The following is a 22,858-nucleotide window of genomic DNA, read 5'->3' as shown; positions in this document are numbered from 1 at the left end:
ACATTGCTTATAGCTGCATATCATATGCACGTAAGTAATATTGAAGATATCGGCCTTGTTGGGCAGGTAAGCGAACTTAAGCTTCCTGCATTTTAGGGATTGCTGCACAAGAAGTCGTGCAATTTTTGATTGTGCAGGTAAGCAAAAAATACGTATACCCTCCATACTGTGGAGGAGGGTATACAAATTAATACGATGTAAGGCAGTGCCTTAACATTGACCAAAATTTCATCTCAGCCCTCATCATTATTTTGGATCTTTCTTGAGTGTGCCTTGATTTTTCCATCTTACTTCATGAAACGTAGAAAATATTGTTATGGGATTAGTTTTAACGTAACGTAGTGCTGACGTTGTTTTATTTCCCGATGCAATATGTCCCAAAATGAACGTGTGTGCTTTAGATTACGATTCTACAATGCTTTATTGTCTTACATCACTTATTCGTACATGGCTTTGCTTTACTTAGCACACAGCTTTATTTTACTTTTTAGTTCACACTTTCCTTACTTAGTTGGCCCCTCACCGAACATTTGTCGAACACAGCAGGCATTGCCTTGTCTGTTGGCCAATACAACTCTTCTTATTTCACAAATGATGTTCTTTTTTGTGTTTAACGACCTCAAAATTATAGGTACCAACTTCCAGCAGCTGGCCCGAGTTTTGTGCCCCTTAACTAGCTTTAAGTGAAACCCGCTTATACCTGGAATGTCTTTGTGGATTCTGAAACAGGAATGTTCATAGATAAAAAAAAAATCAAAAAATAAGAAAAATCGCTGGAGGGATTTTAAAATAAATCGCGGTCAGAGTTCAAATTTATTGGTTTATTTTATACTTTCAGAATTTTGCTTGGAAGCGGCAAGTCCCATCGAAATGGGACTAAAGAAAATGTTGTAGCAGTGAAAATCCAGGACTTGCCGTTTTCAAGCAAAATTCTGAAAACCTAAAATAAACCAAAAATTGGGAACTTTGACCTCGATTTTTTTTAAAAATCCCTCTAGGGTTTTTTCTTGTTATTGGATCTTTCTTTTCTATGGACATTGCTGTTTCAGAATCCACAAAAACTTCACTTCACATAAAGTTAGTTAGTTAGCGGCATCATGTAGGACATTGTTTTATAAGGAGGCGATACAGTCTGTGTATTGTCCCAATGCGAACTTACATATCTCAAAAATGGTAAAACCTACGAAAGTACCATTAAGGTCACTCTTGTGTAGAGTTTTCACTGCTACAACATTTCATTTAGTCCCATTACGATAGGACTTGCGGTTTCCAAGTAAAACCGTAAAAACGTAAAAAACCCCTAAAATGTAAACTTTGACCGCGATTTATTTGAAAATCCGTCCGGCGATTTTTTTTGTTTTTTGATTTTTCTCATCTATGAACATTGTAGTTTCAGAATCCGCAAAAATTTCCCAGGTGTAAGCGCCTTTCATTTAATATTAGTTAAGGCGCACCGTGCAATACTTTGCCACTGTGTTAATATGTTATCGAGACGAGGAATGCTTTTATTAAGCAATTGGGTCAGTTAAATTTAATATTCTGTGGCTATCTGTTTTGATTGCAGCTTACCTATGTTCAACGTCCGTGTTGTGTATGGTCGTACTTTATTTGCTACTTTGAATCGGGTACGTACCTTTGCTGCAACAAGGTGGTGATCCGAGTTGGTGTTTGCTCCTCAGAACGATCGTACATCCAATACGTTCAATGAATATCTACCATTTATCATAATATGATAATATGATATCTTGTTTTCTGCCAAACAAACGTATGAATGTAATTAATACGAGAGAGAGTAGAAGGGGAGTAACGAAGGAAACTGGGGCCTAATTACGGATTTCGATTTGATCGTGTATTTGCTCGTGAATGAAAAAATCGAACTATGAAAATAAAGTATATTAAGAATGTAAATGGTAAGAATTGTGTTTATTTTAAAGCAAAAACTAAAAAAATATCAATGAAAAGCGTAAATATTTGTTGAATTCGTCGAACAATAGGCCGGGGCAATTTGAAAACCTTAATAGGCCCCTCGCGTTTCTGATTTTTGGGATGAACTGAGCAAAAAAGTCCACTGGACCATATGTCTATGATGAAAATCGAGCCTCCTGATTTTGACTTGAAGTTTTTTATTGATGTGTTTTTAGATGTTTTGGCATATAACAGCCAAACCATTGAAATTTGCGATCCAACACAAAGAACAAAATTGTAGCCAACACAATAATAAAGAACTCTCTAGTACATCGCAAAAGTATACTTCAGGCAGTTTTGGCCTTGAGAAAGTGCACATTTCTCGAAAAATATCGATAAATTACACTGTGCTACAAAAGTTGACCAGAAAAATATTCAAGCGTTCTGTTATAAAATTCTATCGTGTTGGGGTCCATAGGTCCATGGTTCGTTTGCGTCATTCCTTTTATTATTTTATAACGGTAAAAGTAGTGAAAATCTTGGTTTCTTACATTTTTAAATTTAAACGGGCATATCTTCTTTTTTTTACAATGGATTTCTATTGATACTTTTTCATTTTAAAGGGGTGAATAATATCTTTCGAATAAACTATTATTTGTTCAAATCGGTTAATAAATGGCTAAGTTTCTATGATTCATACCAATTAATTCAAAATTAATATTGAACAAAACAAAAAACAGTTAAAGTACAAAGTAATTGTATTGTATTGCATTAATGCATTTAACTTAGGTGGCGCGAATAGGTTTTCATAGTTCGATTTTTTCATTCACGAGCAAATACTCGATCGAAATCCGTAATTAGGCCCCTGCTAGCAAGATAAATTATTTAGTTATCGGGCAATCGTCGATTCTCTAGGTTACACACAGAGAAAAAATATTGTTGGAACAATCATATTCTAAGAGCAAAATAGTGTATTTTAAAATTCTTAAAATATGTATTGTTGGTGCAACAATATATTTTGTGTCATCATGTTTTCTAATAAAAAAATATATGATTGAAACAACAATATATATTTTCAGATTTTTAAAATACACTATTTTGCTCTTAGAATATGATTGTTCCAACAATATCTCTTCTCTGTGTGTAGTTCCACTAGACCCCTCACAGTGCAATCAACATAAGCTGTGTTCCTTTTCTTACCTGAGGTTACCATTTTTACCATTTGTTACCATTTTTAACCTGCAAAGCGTTCCTTAACCCCAAAAAGTGGTAAAACTGGAAGCAATTTTTAAGAGAGCGAGAGACGAGAGAGATCGAAAGTGCCTTTCTCTTCTACCACAGGCTACCAACAAAATTTCTGCAGGTAAAAATGGTAGAACTGATTTTTCGACATTTGTTTGACGATTATTTCACAATGAAGAAAAAATTGACGAAAACAGAAGAAAAAGTCGAACGCTGACAAAACTAAATTAAAAACTGTGAAATAAAAGACGAAAATTGATTTTTTATGTTTCTTTTTGACATTGCTACCAGATATACCACTTTTCCATTCCTTTACTTTTCTGGTAAAAATGTTCATGAGAGAGCAATTTTGAGCAATTTTGACACTTTTCTCTTTTACCATTAAAAAAGTAAAGGAACAAAGCTATAACTTTTACAAGAGGATGTCCGCGCTAGTACATTACCCGTAGATGGTACTGTACAGGTTCCAAAGTTACAGTCTTATACACATATACCAGTATATTTATCATACCCCTCTTCTGTTGTGGTTTTTGGATTGACATCTTTTTATCCCTAAGTAATCGACGAGGCGTAGAAGAATAATTAAGCTAAAACTGAAATATGGGAGAGAATACTACAAAAGTAATAAACATGGAAAATTGTGAGTGACATTCTATAGATCAGTTGTTATTCAAATAAAGTAAATACTTAATAAAATCCATGGAAAATCATCTAAATTAACCTATATCCACCAGATACACTTGTAACAATACTTTGCCATAACTTTACTTGCTCTGAGCCGTCAGATATGCTATTTCGATTGCACGCTTTCAAAAAGATTTTCCTTCTAATTCTAGGGGTATTTACTGCCATGGTTCTAATCTAAAAAAAAAATCACCCGTCCGATATAATACGATACGAGATATAATTTCAATACATTTACTCTATCTGCAAAGAACCGATCATTCCCAAAAAAGTAGAAGAGAATCTTTCTTTTTTAAATGTCCCCGCTGTTTACACAATTTATTTTTATTTTTGTTGCAGTGCAGTTTTATTTATTTACCTAATGTTGTTGCCACTGATGTTGCTATTCTCACCCGCTTTCTGGTGATTTTTCTGGATAGCATTTAACACATGTCACGCCGAAAACACTTGAAACTGAAGAATATAAGTAAATAACAAAAATAAGAACGAGCAAGAGAGGGCTTTAAAAGGATAACACGGATGCCTAAAGTACAAATATTTTAACAAGTGTCGAATACACACGACGCTTGCTTGCTTTCCATTTTTGTATAGAACAACACACAAAAGAACAGCGAGAAGGGACAAAGAAAACAAGAAAATGACAAGACATACGTGTGTATTATTCAGAAGAGACAGGAGGCTTGCAGCTTTTCTTTTTTTGTGTTAAAACTGGAAATGCAAGGATTCCAGCAAATAACAGCATCGTTTAAAGAATGTACTTTTGACTAGAAATGTGAAAAGTTGCATTTGTTGTCAGCTTTGCTTTATTTTTAGTTTCAAATTTCTGGACCATCAGCTAACCAATGCCGACGCCACCACCACAGCACCACATACATAATTTCCAACTTCATGTGACACTTTTTTCTATGTCGTTGTTTCTTTTTTTGATTACTGTTATCTTTGTAAACGTTTTCGTGACAAGTGTTAATGTTCTGGCAGTTCTTGACAATATTTGCCGCAGTTTTGTGTTACATTCATGGAATTCTTGTTTTCATAGATTTAACATCAAATTTTCCAAAAAAAAAAAAAATCTTAAGCTTCGTTTATGTTTTTAAAGTGATTTTCACATTTGTATTTTCTAAATGAGCTGTGATTCGTTTAAATGATGACTTCTCAAATTGTAATTTTAAATAACGTCGCACAGTGGTTCAGAATCGTTTTTTCCTGGTCAAATTTCTGTAACTTTTGAACGGATAGAGATATATTCTCAATTCTTTTTTTGTTAGACAGATAACACAATCAGCTTTCAGACGAATTATAAGCGGTCAAGTTCGGCCTGGTAGTTGCAGAGAAATTCAAGGTCAAAGTTAAACTTTTGAGTTTTTTAACTATTTTTCATCAAAATATGAGTGTTTTTGTGGTTTTTATATCTTCCTATGTATTAAAGATGGTCAAACACCAACAAATAAACAAAATAATTACCAAAAAAAACTAAAAACAAAAATTCGAAAAAATTTCGAAAAAATTCTTTTTCAAAAATTTGTAAAAAAAAAATTTACCAAAAAAATTTAATTTTTTTCAAAAATTAAAAAAATTCTACTTGGGTTTTAATACAACTTATATAACTCGTATAAAAACTTATATACTCAAAAAAGTTGTAATTTGTGTCAAAAAACTGTAATTCATATGGAAACAGTGTAGAAAAACACACATTTTTACCCATGTAATTTCAATAAACTGAAAAAAGTGTTAAACGGACGGAACGGGACGGGTACAAAAGTATATATGGGCTGGAAGACGAGACTTTCGGGCCTCTTTCTGTGAAAACAGAACTTTGTTCCATGTTGTTCCAAAAAAGTTCTAGTCCACTAAATATGGAATTTCATAAAATTTGGTACCCGAGGAAAAATAAAATAGATCATGTTGTGTAAACGCTACGGTAATTTACTAAAACGATTTTTAAAGGCCACAATCCTACCTATCTTACAAAAAACAATGTACACAATAACTGTTATAGTTTTAGAGAAATAGCTTCGTCTTTCCCCAGAAATTTGCAAAACTGACGTATTTCCCAAAAATGGGGAAAATGCTCGTCTTTAGGGGCACGCCACGCCCACACCTTCCAATATTTGGGCCTAATTTTTTGGTTTCCTTAGTTTCAATATGTTTACTATCGAATCCCATATAGAAATTAAATATCTTTGACAAAACAAAATTTCGATTTTTGGCCAGGAAAATCGATTCCTGAACCATTGTGCGTCGGTTAAGTTTTAGTATTGATTGGATGGTTTTGATGTAACGAACTTCCATATAATTTAGCCTTTTTGTATCTTTTTTTCAGCTATGCTGTAATAACTGGCCTGATTGATATTTTATCCCGACGTTGCATGAAAATTCGAGAGTGTATCGAAAGTCATCAAAGCGTCGTCCTGTCTTTATTGGCCACGCTCGGCTTTATAACCCGGTTTATTGATGTGTGTCCACCAGGTAAGTTGAGATTCCGACTTATAGACTTAACTATATTTACGTATATCTTTCATTTTTTACATAAAACAAATCTTTATATAATCCTCAATTTGCATTTGGAACAATTATAACAGTGGTATAGATAAATAACTGTCATTAGGAACGCTGATACTCTCAGCCTATGACAGACTGTACAAAAGTCTACCCGAAAATAACACTGTGCAACACGAAAATTATTAACCATATTCTGACACCTCAGCGTGATAGAAGACCAAAAAAGAGAGGACACGTGTCTCGCCGTTTTTCCCTATCTCATCAACTTTCGCGGTTATAGGCCTCCAAAGATTTGAGGCTTTGATGTAAAAAAGGTCATTTAGTCAGGGCTATATCGCCCAAACCGTTAGGAAATTTGAATTTATCTCAGAGGCAAATCTGTAGCTCTTGTCTTAAAGAACAAAAATTGTGAACACATATAATCCCTCAAACTTCATCTCAAGTTTGTAAGACAGCTATCAAACCGATTAAATTTGAAGCAAACAACCAACTACAAAAATGTACCTCAGATCTCAATAATCATCTTTCTAGAATATACGAACCCTGTTGAAACGGATGTTAATGGTCGAAATAGCAAAAAAATGCGATTTTTATCCTCTTTCCTCGGCTTCTGCTCCATAGATACTAAACCGTTAAAAATTCAAGAAAACAATCAACCACAATTTTTTTAGCAAAGGCATCAATAAACAACTTTCTGCAACATACGAAATGTCTATGAACGGTTCCTAATGGTAAAAATAGCAAAAATCTTTTGAAAATGTCCAATTTTTATACTTTTTTCTCCGACTCTGCTCCAAAGATACGCAACCGCCCAAAAATTAAGGATACAGTCAACTACAAACATGTACCTTAGATTTCAACAAACAAGTCACTAGAACAAATGAATTCTAGGAACGATTCTTCCAGCTCAAAATTCGATTATTTTAGATCATTCTTTCCTGTTCAGGTCCGTAAATAACAAACCTTTCAAATTTCCTTGAGTTTTTAACAGTCTGTTATTTCCAAACCTGAGCAGGGGGAATGTTAAAAATAATTTAATTGTACGCGAATTTCAGCCCTAAGAATCATTCCTAGAATCTTCATATGATCTAAAAAGTTGTTTATTGAAATCTTAGGTACATTTTTGTGGTTGACTGTATCCTTAATTTTTGGGCGGTTGCGGTTGGACCAGAGTTGGAGAAAAAAGTATTAAAATTGGATATTTTCAAAAGATTTTTGCTATTTTTACCATTAAGAACCGTTCATAGACATTTCGTATGTTGCAGAAAGTTGTTTATTGATGCCTTTGCTACACTCATGTGGTTGATTGTTTTCTTGAATTTTTAACGGTTTAGTATCTATGGAGCAGAAGCCGAGAAAAGAGGATACAAATCGAAATTGTTTTGCTATTTTGACCATTAAGATCCGTTTCTACAGAGGTCGTATATTCTAGAAAGATGATTATTGAAATCTGAGATACATTTTTGTAGTTGGTTGTTTGCTTCAAATTTGATCGGTTTGATAGCTGTATAACAAAACTTGAGACAAAATTTTAAAAGAAATTTGACCATGGCGATTTTGACCTTGCAGATGAAGTTTGATGGATTATATGTGTTCACAATTTTTGTTCTTTAAGACAAGAGCTAAAACTTTGCTTCTGAGATAAATTCAAATTTCCTAACGGTTTGGAAGATATAGCCCTGACTAATTGACCCTTTTTACATCAAAGCCTCAAACCTTTGGAGGCCTATAACCGCGAAAGTTGATGAGATAGGGAAAAACGGCGAGACACGAGTCTTCTCGTTTTTTGTGTTCTATCACACTGTGGAGTCAGAATATGGTTAATAAAACATGACTCAAAAAATTACACACAGTGTAATCTATAATCAATTCTATGGCATCTATCTATAATCTATCTATAATCGGGGCCCAAATATTATCTTCATCTAAAAAATAATATTATTAAAATCTAATTTTGATCCGAGAAGGGACCTTGAACTGGATTTATGCTCAATTTTTTTTTAACTTTTGTGGTACGATTTAACATTAACCGATTACCATTTCATACGAGGGCTGAACGATAACTTTCTGGCCTAGGCAACACTGCGAGTTGTCAGACGCCATTTGACATTTTTTATAAAGTTTGACCGTTTTTAGCCGTAACGTACTTAGCCTTAACTTACTTTGCAAAAAATTGAATTTACTTGTTAACATTTTCGTTCGATCATTTTTCACTCACGGCAAGAGTGCACCGATCAAATTTAATCTTTGTATGTCGATAAAGGACCATCCTATAGCACTATGAAAAACTGGTGTACTGAATTCAATAGTGGCCGTCATTCGCTGAACAACGAAGGTCGTGAGAGTCGTCCAAAAACGACCGTAGTGCCAGAAAAAAATTTAGCCGTGCGTGAACGGATAATGTAAGATCGCCATGTTATATACCGTGAGATAGAGGGGTCCTTGGGAATTTCTTCCACGAACTAACATTTGCATGAACACCTGGCGGCAAAAATTGGGTTTTCTGGTAGTACAATTTGGCAATCGCTGAAAAAAGGCTCTTGTTGATTGGTACAAAGAAATTGTGAATAAATACGACTGCCATGCTTCAAAGGACATTTATAAGGTCGTTACAGATGACGAATTTTGGATCTATGCGTATGAACCCGAAACAAAACAGGAATCGACCGTATGGGTCTTCGATGGCGAGCCAAATCCAACGATAGTTGTTCATGGAAGGAACAGCAATGGTCGCCTGTTTTCTGGCAAAACTGACCATGTGGCGTTGCTTGAGCAACGTAGGACGGTTAATTTGAGTGGTACACTACAATTTGTTTGCTGAGAAATTAAAAAAAAAAAAAAAAACCAAAAAGAGCAGACGAATAATTGTGCACCATGACAATGCGAGCTCTCACACATCGATTCAAAACAGGTCATTCCCGAATATCAAGAAAAAAAAGGCGTGGGGCAACGATTTTCGTAGCCAGAAGATGCTGTTGAAGCGTTCAAACCCCAACAGATTAGCAGATATTGTCTTTGTCTGAATCCTAGTCGTCAAAAAGTCTAACCAACAATGAAATGAATGTGATTATGTAACAGAAATGTTCGAAATTTGATTTCGAAGAACTGGTCGCCGTTCACTTTCTACATAGAAAATTGTAAGTGAAATCTAATGGCATACCGATCATTATTCCACTCCGATATCTCTTTCAGATTAAAAAAATCCACTAAAAAGATTGGTAGTTATAATGAAAACAATTGAAAAAAGTATCAGTCAGATTTGCTGACAGAGATATAACCTCAGCCTGTGTGAATTGAAACATTTATCTTTTGATAATATCGAATCGAATACCGGAAACGCAACCAAAATCCCTTTTCCCAATGATTATGTATTTAGGAGGTTTCAGATTTTGTGGCCCTTTTTGGACGCATGAACTTGCCAACAAAAATAAAAATTGAATTATAGCTCAAAAGTGTTGCAGAAGAGGTACCTGAGAGAATGCATCGACATAGTCCATTTTGGAAGTGGATCTTATTTTGGGAGTCATTTCTTTGCGATAGATATCGCGCCCTGAAGTCATTTCTGTTGGTCACCGTATAATTTAGAGCATTTGGACCACTAAGTCTGGAAGCATGGACTAGCCCACGAAAAACATAAGATCTCCTTACAGATCTAAACTGCACTTTTATGGGAGAGGTACCGTAGGGAGAAGACCGATATGGATCATTTTAAATTTAACATTTGGATCCAAAGTTTAGATCAAATCGGTTGTTCCGTTCAACAGATCTGGAGCGTACCATTTTAGTGAAGTTTTTAAAATGATTAAAGTACTCGCGATTACGCAAAATTTAATATGTATATTGACTTTGTATCCCACACAACATCACCGTAATCTACTGCCAAAGGACAAATTTGAGTGCGATATTTTTTTTCTAAAAAAACAAATTTTTGGTTACAGTATTTACAATATCCTTTTGAGTGTGCTGGTACCCCGCGATATTTTAGTTTTTCGATGGTCCGGATCACAGATCGTGAAAATCCATCCGCTAGAACGGCAAATGTTTTCGCAAAATATCGAGGATTATGCACACTAAACTGTAGACGATGCTACATCGGAGCCACCAAAGGAAATATTGGTAAATGTATTCAAACTAAAAGAAAACAATTTTTGTATCAGGAAACCGCATGCGCATCAAGTGATTTTGAGGATTTCGCGATTTACATGCATTTTACAATATATATTACCCTATACTGTTTTCCTTCAAAATTAATCTCCATTTAAAGGAACCCAAAATTTATTTGAAAATCTTCCATACCTTCCGCAAGATTTTAGGGGGTGTATTCGGGAAGTGATTACAATAATAAATGTGCGTTTTCGAATGAATTTTGCCTAGAATAGGTTAATAACTCCGACCTATTTTTCCTACACTGTCTTCAACTAACACGGTGCTCTTGAATCAAGTTTAAATGGAAGGTGCTTACACCTGGGAAGTTTTTGCGGATTCTGAAACTACAATGTTCGTAGATGAGAAAAGTCAAAAAAAACAAAAAAATCGCCGGAGCGCTTTTCGAATAAGTCGCGATTCAAGTTGAAATTTTTAGGGGTTGTTTAGGTTTTTGCGATTTTGCTTGGAAACCACAAGTCCTATCAAAATGGGAATAAAAAAAAATGCCGTAGCTATCAAAATTCTCTACACGATCGACCTTAATGATATTTTCGTAGGTTTTACGACTTTCGGGATATAGAAGTTGAAATTCGGACAATTCAATTCTGTATCGTCTCATTATAAAACAATGTCAACACTGCAATTTCCCAACTTAAACTTATATATCTAAAACAAGTGAGAAAAGGCTATAGTCAGTACTGGGCCGACTATGTGATACCCTACACCACTACCTCTGTGCATAATCTTTTCACTCGAAAATATTTCTTTTAGGGAGATACGAAAGTTTTCACATATCTGGCTTTTACGCCAAATGACTTAAGGCGAACTGAACCAAAATAATTAAAATTTAATTTTATATTGGACTACTATCGACATCACCAACATCAATATTTTTCTATCTCTGTAAGAAAATTTCGTGATGATCCGATCAAACTTCCGACCTGTAGTGTGATTGCAGAAAAAGTGGAAAAAAGGGATGTATTACCGACTATTGCGATATCTCTATTATTTGACCACCTACGCCAACCTACTTTCCATAATTTTAAAGATGGCATTTTCTATTTTCTTAGTCGGGCTTTGCTTTTAGATGGTCCCCAAGCAAAGGTGTGATATGCGTTATTATAACTAAAATCGCAAAATTGAAAAGTTGGGTTCTATTAGCGACTATTGCGATATCTTCGTTGTGTGACCGCCCACGACAACCTACGTTACATCGTTTCAACGGCGATATTTTCTACTTTCATTGCCTTTTTATATACCCCTTATAGACGCTGAGATATTTGCTTTGGAATAAAATGTAGACATTTTCTCCAAATAACTTTTTTGCTTATTCCGACCCCTAATTATTATCCGACCATCACCAAAATCAATAGGCTTCTTCCCCTCCGGGACCCCATCAACACCCAAAATTTCATGCCGATCCGATCAAAATTGCGACCTGTAGTGTGATTTCCAAAAAAGTGGAAAAAATGGGATGTATTACCGACTATTGCAATATCTCCGTTATTTGGTCACCTATGCCGACCTAGTTTGCATCATTGTAAAGATGGGATCTTCTACTTTCATAGTCAGGCTTTGCTTTTGAAATGTCCCTAACCAAAGCTGTGATATTCGTCATTATAATTTAAATCGCAAGAATGAAAATTTGGGTTTTATTTGCCACTATTGTAATATCTCCGTTGTTTGATCACCTACGAGAACTTACTTTACATCATTAGAAAGGTGATATTTTCTACTTTTATTCTCAGTCTTGTTTTTGGTATACCCCATATAGAAGCTGAGATATTCGCTTTGGAAAAAAACGTTGTCTTTTTATCCACATAAGTTTTTTGCCCATTCCGACCCCTGAACATTATCCGACCATCACCAAAATCAATAGGCTTCTTCCCCTCCGGGACCCTCATCAACAACCAAAATTTCGTGACGATCCGATAAAAATTGCGACCTGTAGCGTGATTACAAGGTTTAGATGGACAAACGGCCAGACGGAGGGACACACATAGCCAGATCGACTCAGCTCTTCGAGACATTCATTTTGGTATATATAAGTATCGGTCTACGGCCATTATTTCGATGCGTTACAAACTTTTTGGGCAAAACCAACTTATAATACCCTCCCCACATAGTGGTGTAGGGTATAAAAATGGAACAACCTAGGAAAAATTTCATTGTCCCAATTTGAACTTCAATATCTCAAAAATGGTAAAACTTATGAAAATACCGTAAAGGTCACTCTTGTAGAGAATTTTCATAGTTACAACATTTTCGTGAAAACCTAAACAACCCCTAAAAATGTCAACTTGAATCGCGATTTATTTAAAAAGCGCTCCGGCGATTTTTTTTTGTTTTTTGATTTTTCTCATCTATGAACATTGTGGTTTCAGAATCCGCAAAAACTTCCGAGGTGTAAGCACCTTCCATTTAAATTTGATTCAAGAGCACCGTGCTAACTCACAAAATAAATTTGAAAAAATATTTTTTTCTTACAAACATTTTTTTTTTAATTTGCTGAACATATTTTTGTAATGTTTTGGTTTCATTTGAATCTTCGCGATGTTTAGATTACGTACATATTTTTTTAAAATATTTTTAAGATGCGGGGCCCACCTGACCAAAATTTTGAAAGTTCATGTTAGCGAAAATGTATTATTTAGCAAAGATGTAAACCTTATTTTAGACTTATTCTACTGATGAAATAATTTTCAATACTATTTTTTAGTTAATATGGCTCAAGGGCAAGGCTTCTTGGCCAATTTTATCTTGTTTTTAGAACTTTTTTTGACAATATGTCACAGTTAATATATGGTCAAAACAATGAATATATTAATACTGCCATATATTTTTGGGCTTATCATTTATCAAATAATTCACAACTACAGTGAATGTTATAAAATTCAGTGATATCACTTCGGCAAGGCCAAAAGAAAGCGAATACAATGGAAAACCTTAGAAATATCATAGCATTTAATTTTTAAATATCTTAACATTATAATTTTCAAAAATATGCAAAAATCCGATGTCTACATATCGCAAAGAATTTCTGAAGGCCGAGAACTAATGCTGAGCAATAGTTAGTCTATCCATCAAGAAATTCTTGCACCTAATCGCGGTTATGTAAATGTAAATAAACAAATTCTGTCGCCAAATCGTGCATCTGTCAATAGAGTAATTTTGGCGTCCAATCGTCCGACTTCACTTATAGAAATTCTGGATCTTCTTATAAATTTATCAGGAACAAGGGAATCTCTGGAATCCAGTCTTAACTTCGTTTAAAATGAAAATATGTCGCCCAATCCAAGGTCTATACATGTATACATTCTTTTAGCAAAAATCCATAAACACAATTTTTCTCAATCTACATTTTTATACTCTCAGCCTTTAGCCAAAATGTGCCTTATCGAAATAATGGCTTTAGGGCCAAAGTGTGTTTGGAAGAAATCTGCTTCAGAAAACTTGGAGTCGACTTAGCTATGTCCGTTCATCTGGGTAGCCGCCTGGGGAGCACGATAATTCTCAAACAGATCAAACGATTCGGTTAAAAATTTGGCCTTCGTGATATTTTGATCTATCTACTCTTTCGGCAAACTTCCGCAGAGTATTTCAAAAAATTTCAGCGAAGTGCAGTTAAGGACCTCTCTGGATAAGCTGTGTAAGCTTATGACCTCAATGGTCATGGCTTCACTTCCTTTATGCTAATAATTAGTTATAAGTAAAAATATAAAATAAATAAATTAATAAATAAAAAAAACTCTCTATAAACGCTTTGCTTTTTGCAACAAGTGTCCCCGGGGCTCCTATTACTACCGCACAAATTTTTCAGAGGCAAGTCTATACTTCCAGAGAAAATGGCCCGAAAGCTGTAAAGAACACCTAAGGCAATCATGTGTAGTGGCTAGTGCACACGACAACTTTCGAACCGGATACAAGCTTTGTTTATCACAGTATTTCAGCGAGCCTTATATATACAAAATTCGAAGATAGTGCTTTTCGGTCAACTTCTTCTGGTATTTTCCCCCAAATTTCAAGAATTTTAGCTAAAGTGGATTTAGTAATATTTTTTTCAAACTTAGATTTTGCTCGAAGATGGGCCATACGGGGGTACCTCCCTCACAAACCTTCAAAATAGTTGTTTAAGTGCAGTTTAGAGCGGTATTAAGTTTTTCGTGGGAAAGTCCATATTTCCTGACATAAGAGTCAAAAGGTGAAAATTATACTGTGGCGAACTGAAATGACTGGTGCGCGCAATATCTTTTAAAAGGAATGACTCCCAAAATAAGATCTACTCCAAAAATGAACTATGTCGGTCCGGTCAATTTCTCCATACCTCCTCCGCAACACTTGTGATCAATGATACAAATCCATATTTTGTTTGCAAGTTCATACGTCCGAAAATGGCTACAAATTTCTGAAAATCTCCTAATGGCTGTGTAGCCGCTATTCGATCTGTCTATAGATGAAAGTTTCAATTCACACAGGCTCAGGGTATATTCCTGTCCGCAAAGTCTAGTGGTACTTGTTGAGATTTTGACGAAGAAGAACCTGTTTCCGATCAGTTTTAAGATTTCGTTTGTCGTCACAAGGTCCTTTACCGAAGCAGGAAAAATTAACATTTTTAGAAATGTGCATCCATTGAAAGTACTTCCCAAAATACAATTGCTGTGGGTTTTTTTATGACGTTTTCTTCTGGTTTTATTCAAAGAGTAATCGACAGAAAAATCTCTGAAGATGAAATTTTGAAATATTGGAAATAATATGTAATAAATCAATATAGGAGGGTTGGCGTTTTTTGTTTGGGATGACGACTTCTATTTTGTTTTTCAAAATAGTCAGGCTTAATCCCATAGTCGTTGTTTTAATATTTTATTAAAACAACTTTAATTTATTAGTGGGAAAAAATTGGCAATGTTTACCAAGGGGTACGGCAGGGAATACTATAGTTTCAGATCTCGCCACAGATCTTCATCAGTTCCCTTATTTCTTGTTTTTCAACAAGAAACTTTTTATACCCAAGTGTCAATTGCTAGCTCAAATAGATACGTGCGCAAAGAAATTTGGATTTGTTTGCAAGTGAAGTTGCTAGAGTTTAGGTAGTGCCAAAGAAATTCTCGATCAGAGTGTTTCTTTGCGCACGTATCTATTTGAGCTAGCAATTGACACTTGGGTATAAAAAGTTTCTTGTTGAAAAACAAGAAATAAGGGAACTGATGAAGATCTGTGGCGAGATCTGAAACTATAGTATTCCCTGCCGTACCCCTTGGTAAACATTGCCAATTTTTTCCCACTAATAAATTAAAGTTGTTTTAATAAAATATTAAAACAACGACTATGGGATTAAGCCTGACTATTTTGAAAAACAAAATAAATCAATATATATATATAAAGTAGAAAAATATTTGTACGTTTGTTTGTTTGAAGTTTATGGACTCAAAAACCGCTGAACCGATCTTACTGAAATTTTCAGAGTATATCACTACATGGCCTGAAGGTAACATAGGCTATACAAATTTCTGAAATTCCGCGTTGATCCGGAGATAAAGCATCAGAATCGGAGGTACCTCCAAAAAATTTAGATTTTTTATGCAAATATCTATAGAATGGTAACAGATAATGTCTCCAAATTATGGATGTGCGCAGGAATTTGGTCTAGAAATAAATCGGTCTAAAATGGTCTAGAATTGAAATCGGTTCAGATTTGGATATAGCGCCTATATATATTTTCAGCCGATTTCATGTATTTTATGCATTAAACACACTATGTATGTCCAATTTCAATGAAATTTGGAATGTGTGAAGGAACTGGGTCCAGAAATTAATTTTTCAAATTATATTGAAATCGGTTCAGATTTGGATATAGCTCCCATATATATTTTTGTCCGATTTCATGTATTTGATGCACCAAACAAGCTTTATATACCCGATTTTAATGAAAGTTGCAATTAGTGACGAAAATTGGCCTACAAATAAATTTTTTAAAATATATTTTACCTTATACGGGGTAGCGAAGCGCACCGGGTTCAGCTAGTAAAATATAAACATTGACCTCAAGCTCAATAATCTTGATTTTATTAACATTCGAAAGGTCGAACAAAACATAAAAATTCGACAGAAAAATCATGTTGTCCAATAGACAATTACGACACTGCGGTGGATCAGAAATTATATCATAAAAAATGGTTGATATAGTTTGTTTATTGCAAATTTCAAACATAATAAAGAATTTGTAATTGTTATGAATTTCAAAATAGTTCATTATACAAACGTGTTAGAGAAAATATACAAACACTTAAAACCACAAAGATTAAGCAACGGTTTTACATTTTGTTATTGAAATGCTCTTATAAAAAATTTTAAAAACAAAATATCGCCAAAAATGTTTTTCCTGCATGTTGTTTATAAGCCAAAGTATTGGACCTAATATGTTACAAACGTTCAATAAACACAAATAAACGTATTGTTCTGAACTTAGTAACACAGTCAGCCTAAAATTCTGATTAAACGCTTAAACAACACCTTAAAAATAACTATACATAAAATTGCTCAAAAAGCCTAAGTTGTTCATTATTTTTATATTTTCAAATATGTTGGACAATAAGTATACCAATGTAGTTAAATAATTCTCTGTAATGCTTCCAACTACTTTACATATTTCTTGAACAATTTAAAACAGTTTAAAATTTTACTCAAAAATTAAAAAAATGTGTAACATAAGCTAATATCCTATGGGAACTAAAAGCACTAAAACCCCCCCTGACTACGTCGGTGTCTTGAATAGATTCGAGAATGGGATTTTTTTTTCAATCCATGAACCAAAAAGCTTTCATGTAGCTTAAAAAATGTTTATAATTTTTTTCGATGGAAAACAAAACAAAAATTGTCTTTTCCTCATATACCCTCGCTAGTCTAAAGACTGAGTGTATACAAATCATGAAATCATTTTTGGGTTGTATGACAGGATGTAACTCCTTTATGTAGATCAATATTATTAGATAATATTCGTTTAACATCTGGGATTATGATTTCTTCTTTGGCTGTCATAATTGCAAATAAATTATACAACTTTATACCTTTCTTTGTTTTTTTTATTTTGACGATATATTTTAAATTTTACAATTACCAACCCTTTAATAACTGAAAACGATTTGTTAGATTGTTATCACTAACAGTACGTTTAGGCTATGCTTTATTAAGCAAATCCAGTGAATTTGTCAAATAAATCGAAATAATGTACTTAATCATGGTATAAGCGTATAGTCTAAACCAATCTTAACTTTGGAAATTCAAGATTTTTTGTCCTATTCGTTTCTGCGTAAATCGTGTAGTAGTGTTGTGGGGTATCACATTAGTGTCAAAGTGGGGCTATACCTATTTAACTTTTTTATCATCATTCTATCACCTGTAATTTTTTTTATAACGAAAACTGTTTTGGTACCAATCGCCCATAAACTTGGATGAGGAAAATTGCTTGCTACGTGTATATGTGTGTGTTTGGACAAATAAGAATGCAAAATTTTTACTGTAATGAATGTAGTTTTTTTTTTTTGTTTAATATATACTTTAATTTGATTTTTTTACAATGGTTATGTGTTGCCCCAGCGCCTTCAAGGCTTTGTTGGGGCTTACTAGTTTGAATAATCAATTTTTAAAGAACGGATGACAACTTTAAATGTGTGAAATACATGCACATTAGGGTTAGTCATTTTTTTTTTAATTCAAAATCTGTGGAAATAGCATATAGGGCAGGCAAAAACAAGCAGAATTGCGTTTTTACTTTTTCGAAATTGTGAAAAAATGTTCCGCACAAAATGCAATTACTTTAGCACAAAACCAACTTTTGTATTTTAATTTTTTTGTGATTTTTAAAATTTGATAATATTTTTTTAAAAAAAATTTTTATACCCTCAGCATTTATGCTAACGAGGGTATATACAATAATGGTTTTAGACCTCTTTTGATCAAATTGCATATTTGAAATCGATGCACTAAAACCAACTAAAAAAAATTATTTCCAAGAACAACTATTGCAGAAAAAAATTCTCAAATTTAAAAATTAAAAAAAAAGTAAACTAAAAAAGTTTGTTTTTAGCTAAAGTAATTGCATTTTGTGCGGAAGGTTTTTTTACAATTTCGAAAAAGTAAAAACGCAATTCTTATTATTTTTGCCTGCCCTACATGCCATTTCCACAGATTTTTGATATTCGAAAAAAAATGAAAAAATGACTAACCCTAATGCACATGTATGAATATACAGTGGCGGCCATATAATTAAGAACGACATCGTATTAAAAAGTATTTGACTTGCTACGTTCCAAATATTTGAATATTTATATGGAACAAAATTTGTAAATAAAGTACACGGTAAGCACTTTCAAATAAAGCCAAAACATGTTTTAATTCTCCCTCGTTTATACGAAAGAAACCATGATTTATGAAAATAGTCATAAATCGACCTGGCCACATAATTAAGAACGATATAAGTAAAGGTTACTTTAAGGTAATTTTCATACACAATATGTGAATATATCGTTATGTATTTTAGAAATCGGTTACTTTGATTCATTTTTAGTATCAAATGTCCTTCAATGGTACATATTATTGCGTCTAAGTTTGATAATTAGGGCATACCTAACGTTTTCAAAAATTTGCCCATAATTTGACGAATTTATTTTATTTTTGGGATCTAAAGCCACAGTTTTGGCTTCCTCTCATTCCCTCGATGACGCTCTAAATGATACCCTGTGATTGTCGTTCCATAGTCGGCGCTTACTTACCCTTAAATTGGCTTTTATCCCACTTCTTTGAGTCCTTTACGAGGAAATTGTCTGGGAAATAGTTTCGTATGAGCCATTTCCACCTTATAAATCGGCAGGATTGTTGTCTGCAGATAGTAGACAGGAAATAAAAAAATAATTTCGTTTTGTACAAAAAATTGGCCTAACGGTACACCGAATAAAAATGAAAGGTTTAATATTTTGAAAGATTTCATTGCACAATGTCTTTGTGGGTGTGGTAGGCATAGCTATGTAAGACTTTTTAATCAATGAAGCTCATATTAATATCAAAACCAGTCAAATCAATAATTTTTATGGATGAAAATACAATTTTTGTATAAACTAATGTCTGATGTGCATACACAAAATTATTGTGGAACAAAACATTATGTTAATTAATGTTATATTCGGTGTGGAATTCTTCCAATTTTTGTATAAACCTTATATTATTGTTTCGTTTCCTGTCTACTACCTTCAGACAAAAATCCTACCGCTTTATAAGGTGGAAATGGCTCTTACGAAACTATTTCCCAGACAATTCCCTCGTAAAGGACTCAAAGAAGTGGGATAAAAGCCAATTTTAGGGTAAGTAAGCGCCGACTATGGAACGACAATCACAGGGTATCGTTTAGAGCGTCATCGAGGGAATGAGAGGAAGCCAAAACTGTGGCTTTAGATCCCACAGATAAAATAAATTCGTCAAATTATGGGCAAATTTTGGAAAACGTTATGTATGCCCTAATTATCAAACTTAGACGCAATAATATGTACCATTGAAGGACATTTGATACTAAAAATGAATCAAAGTAACCGATTTCTAAAATACATAACGATATATTCACATATTGTGAATGAAAATTACCTTAAAGTAACCTTTACTTATATCGTTCTTAATTATGTGACTATTTTAATAAATCGTGGTTTCTTTCGTATAAACGAGGGAGAATTAAAACATGTTTTGGCTTTATTTGAAAGTGCTTACCGTGTACTTTATTTACAAATTTTGTTCCATATAGATATTCAAATATTTGGAACGTAGCAAGTCAAATACTTTTTAATACGATGCACTATGTCGCGAGTTCATATTAACTGTGGCCAAAAATAGAAGGAGTTGTCGTAGGTGCATCAATTTTGGTACACGTACCTATTATTGACTTACAATCTTCAGGACAAAAATTTGGGTTGGTCGGTCCACGTTTTGATATAGCCCCCATAGAACCGTACCTCCCGATTTTCGGTATTTTGAATGTTTAAGACACAATGACCAACCGAAAGTATTCAAATTTTGTGGTTAGTCTTCGGCAGAGGTATCAAACATTCCAACAGAGAATTGTGGGCTTAGGTCCATGTTTTGATATAGCTCCCATATAACGGTACCTCCCGATTATCGGTATTTTGAAGGTTTTAGCCTCATTATTACACCGAAATTGCTGAAATTTGGTATTTAGTCTTCGCAGGGGGCATTATACCTTCACCATGAAATTTGTCTGCATAGGTCCACGCCTTCATATAGCCCCCATAGGACGGTACCTCCCGATTTTCGGTATTTTGAAGGTTTTAGCCTGATTATCACACCGAAATGGCTGAAAATTGGTATTAAGTCTCCGTTGGGGGACTTATAACCTTCCACCAGAAATATGTCCGTATATGTCCTCGTCTTTCTATAGCCCCCATAGAACCGTGCCTCCTCATTTTCGGTGTTTTGAGTGTTGTGGCCTCAATATCCACCCGATATGACTGAAATTTGGTGTTTAGTCTTCATATTGTTTGTGAGCATATTGAATATATCAAACTCTTGTGTTTATATATGAGAACTTTCCTTTAAAAAAAATTTTTACCGATTAGTGGTCAAAAAACGGTTAATTTTTTGTAAAAAATCGAATTTTGATTTTCGCTGTTCACAATTTTTTTTAAAAATTTATATTTTTAAAAATTCTCTCGTTTTAAAGCAAGACTATTAGGTACTTAATAAGCCCAAAAAAATATATGATGATCGGTTCATTCGTTTTCGGGCTATAGCCAACACCGCAAAACGATTTGTTAAAAAAGGGGGTATCCTCTCAGTGAGGTGGTCGCTGAAGAAGAGAAGTGACACATTCGTCTGCAAACCTCTGCAGCTGGGACCTTTATATATTTGAAGTACTCACTTTTTACTACTCATACAGCAAAAAATATCGATATACACTTTTATACAAATTTTTTCCCACTCCACTCAATTTAAAATTTGCTTCAGAAAATTAATAAACTTAGTAATACATGTTTGGGTAAATGTAAACACCATATGATTAATATTTACATGCAAACAAAGGTGTAGCCAAGTTTATTACATCCCAAGAGAACTTAGGAACCATTTTTGCAGCGACCGCTACTTTTAAATTTTAAATATTAACGCATAATATAATTTATTAATTTTAGAAAAAAAAACACACAAAAATAGGTATTAACTAAAATGATCGGATTTAAATCCTCATATAGCAAAAACTACTTCACGTATCAGTACCAAAATTCAGATTCTTCTTAATTAATATGTTTTCTATCACTCCCCATCAATAAATTTGTTCAACGAAGTATTTAGTTTTTACCATTTTTGGCCACGGTCGTGACACTGTGCGATGTCGTTCTTAATTATATGGCCGCCACTGTATAAAAGTTTTAAATCGAAACAATTATGTCAGAAGCATTTGTATATTTGATAAAAAAAATGATTTTATTTCTCTTTTAAAAGAAGATATTCTTGGAAGTTTTTTATGCCATTAGGGATACGGTTGTATTCCAAACATCCACTATGTTCAATACGTTGTTTAGTCACTTCTAAACGACATCTCTTCACTCTTAAGTTTGAACAATTTCTTGTATTTACCACAGTTTGGCTGGGATTAAACTGAATTGACTTCAGACCCATACCATGTATGGATTTAAATATATATGTCAACAACTGAAATTTGTAACACCCATACAATGGTAAAATATTTTTGGAAACAGTTCTGTAAAGCTCGTGCGTTGAGTACAAATTAGGGAGATTAAAAACAATCTTCAGAGCCTTATTCTGGGACCTTTGCAGCGACTTAAGTTGTGCGGTTTTTTGGTGGGCATATATAATTGCCATGTAGTTTAAATGACTCTGTATTAATGCATTATATAGCATATATTTGCTTTTAACATCAAATTTTCTCCTGAACTTCCGCAGAATTCCGATGGCTGGCGCAATTTTCATTTTTAACGCATCAATATGCACATTCCACGTCAAATTGTTTTGTATATGTATACCCAAATATTTTACTGATTCGCATTCAAAGATGGTAGTTTCGCCAATGGATACATTGAAATCTGATTCACTAGGCCGAGGTCGAAATCTTATAATTTTTGTTTTGTTGGAATTAATAACTAGTTTATTGATCCTGCAATATTCTTTTAAAATCCCAGCATCGTGCTCCATTTGGGCCTTTAGTACCAAATCATGATTGTATGGATACAACAAGGTTACATCGTCTGCATACATAATTATTTTTCCATAGATATTCCATTCCTACTCCATTTGGTCCTTCTACTACTGTTTGTCTTTCGGCTAATTGACGAGTCAAAGATGCAACAACACCGTGGTTACTGACATTCAC

The 22,858-nt window shown here is 33.9% G+C and overlaps 1 protein-coding gene across 3 annotated transcripts in view; it reads left to right on the top strand.

The window, feature by feature from the left end:
• Positions 1 to 22,858, top strand: part of ssp3 (SCAPER domain-containing protein short spindle 3) — a 115,985-nt gene that overhangs the window by 40,974 nt on the left and 52,153 nt on the right. For all 3 annotated transcript variants that reach the window (XM_073969042.1, XM_073969043.1, XM_073969044.1), the window contains exon 7: positions 6,152 to 6,297. In XM_073969042.1, the coding sequence (XP_073825143.1) occupies positions 6,152 to 6,297 (146 nt within the window). The remainder of the gene's footprint in view (positions 1 to 6,151; positions 6,298 to 22,858) is intronic.

The sequence above is a fragment of the Musca autumnalis genome, unplaced genomic scaffold, assembly GCF_047663935.1.
Source record: "Musca autumnalis isolate F117 unplaced genomic scaffold, ASM4766393v1 scaffold_2, whole genome shotgun sequence".
NCBI lineage: Eukaryota > Metazoa > Arthropoda > Insecta > Diptera > Muscidae > Musca > Musca autumnalis.
The sequence above is the reverse complement of the archived record's forward strand: the minus strand, read 5'-3'. Positions and strand labels throughout refer to the sequence as shown.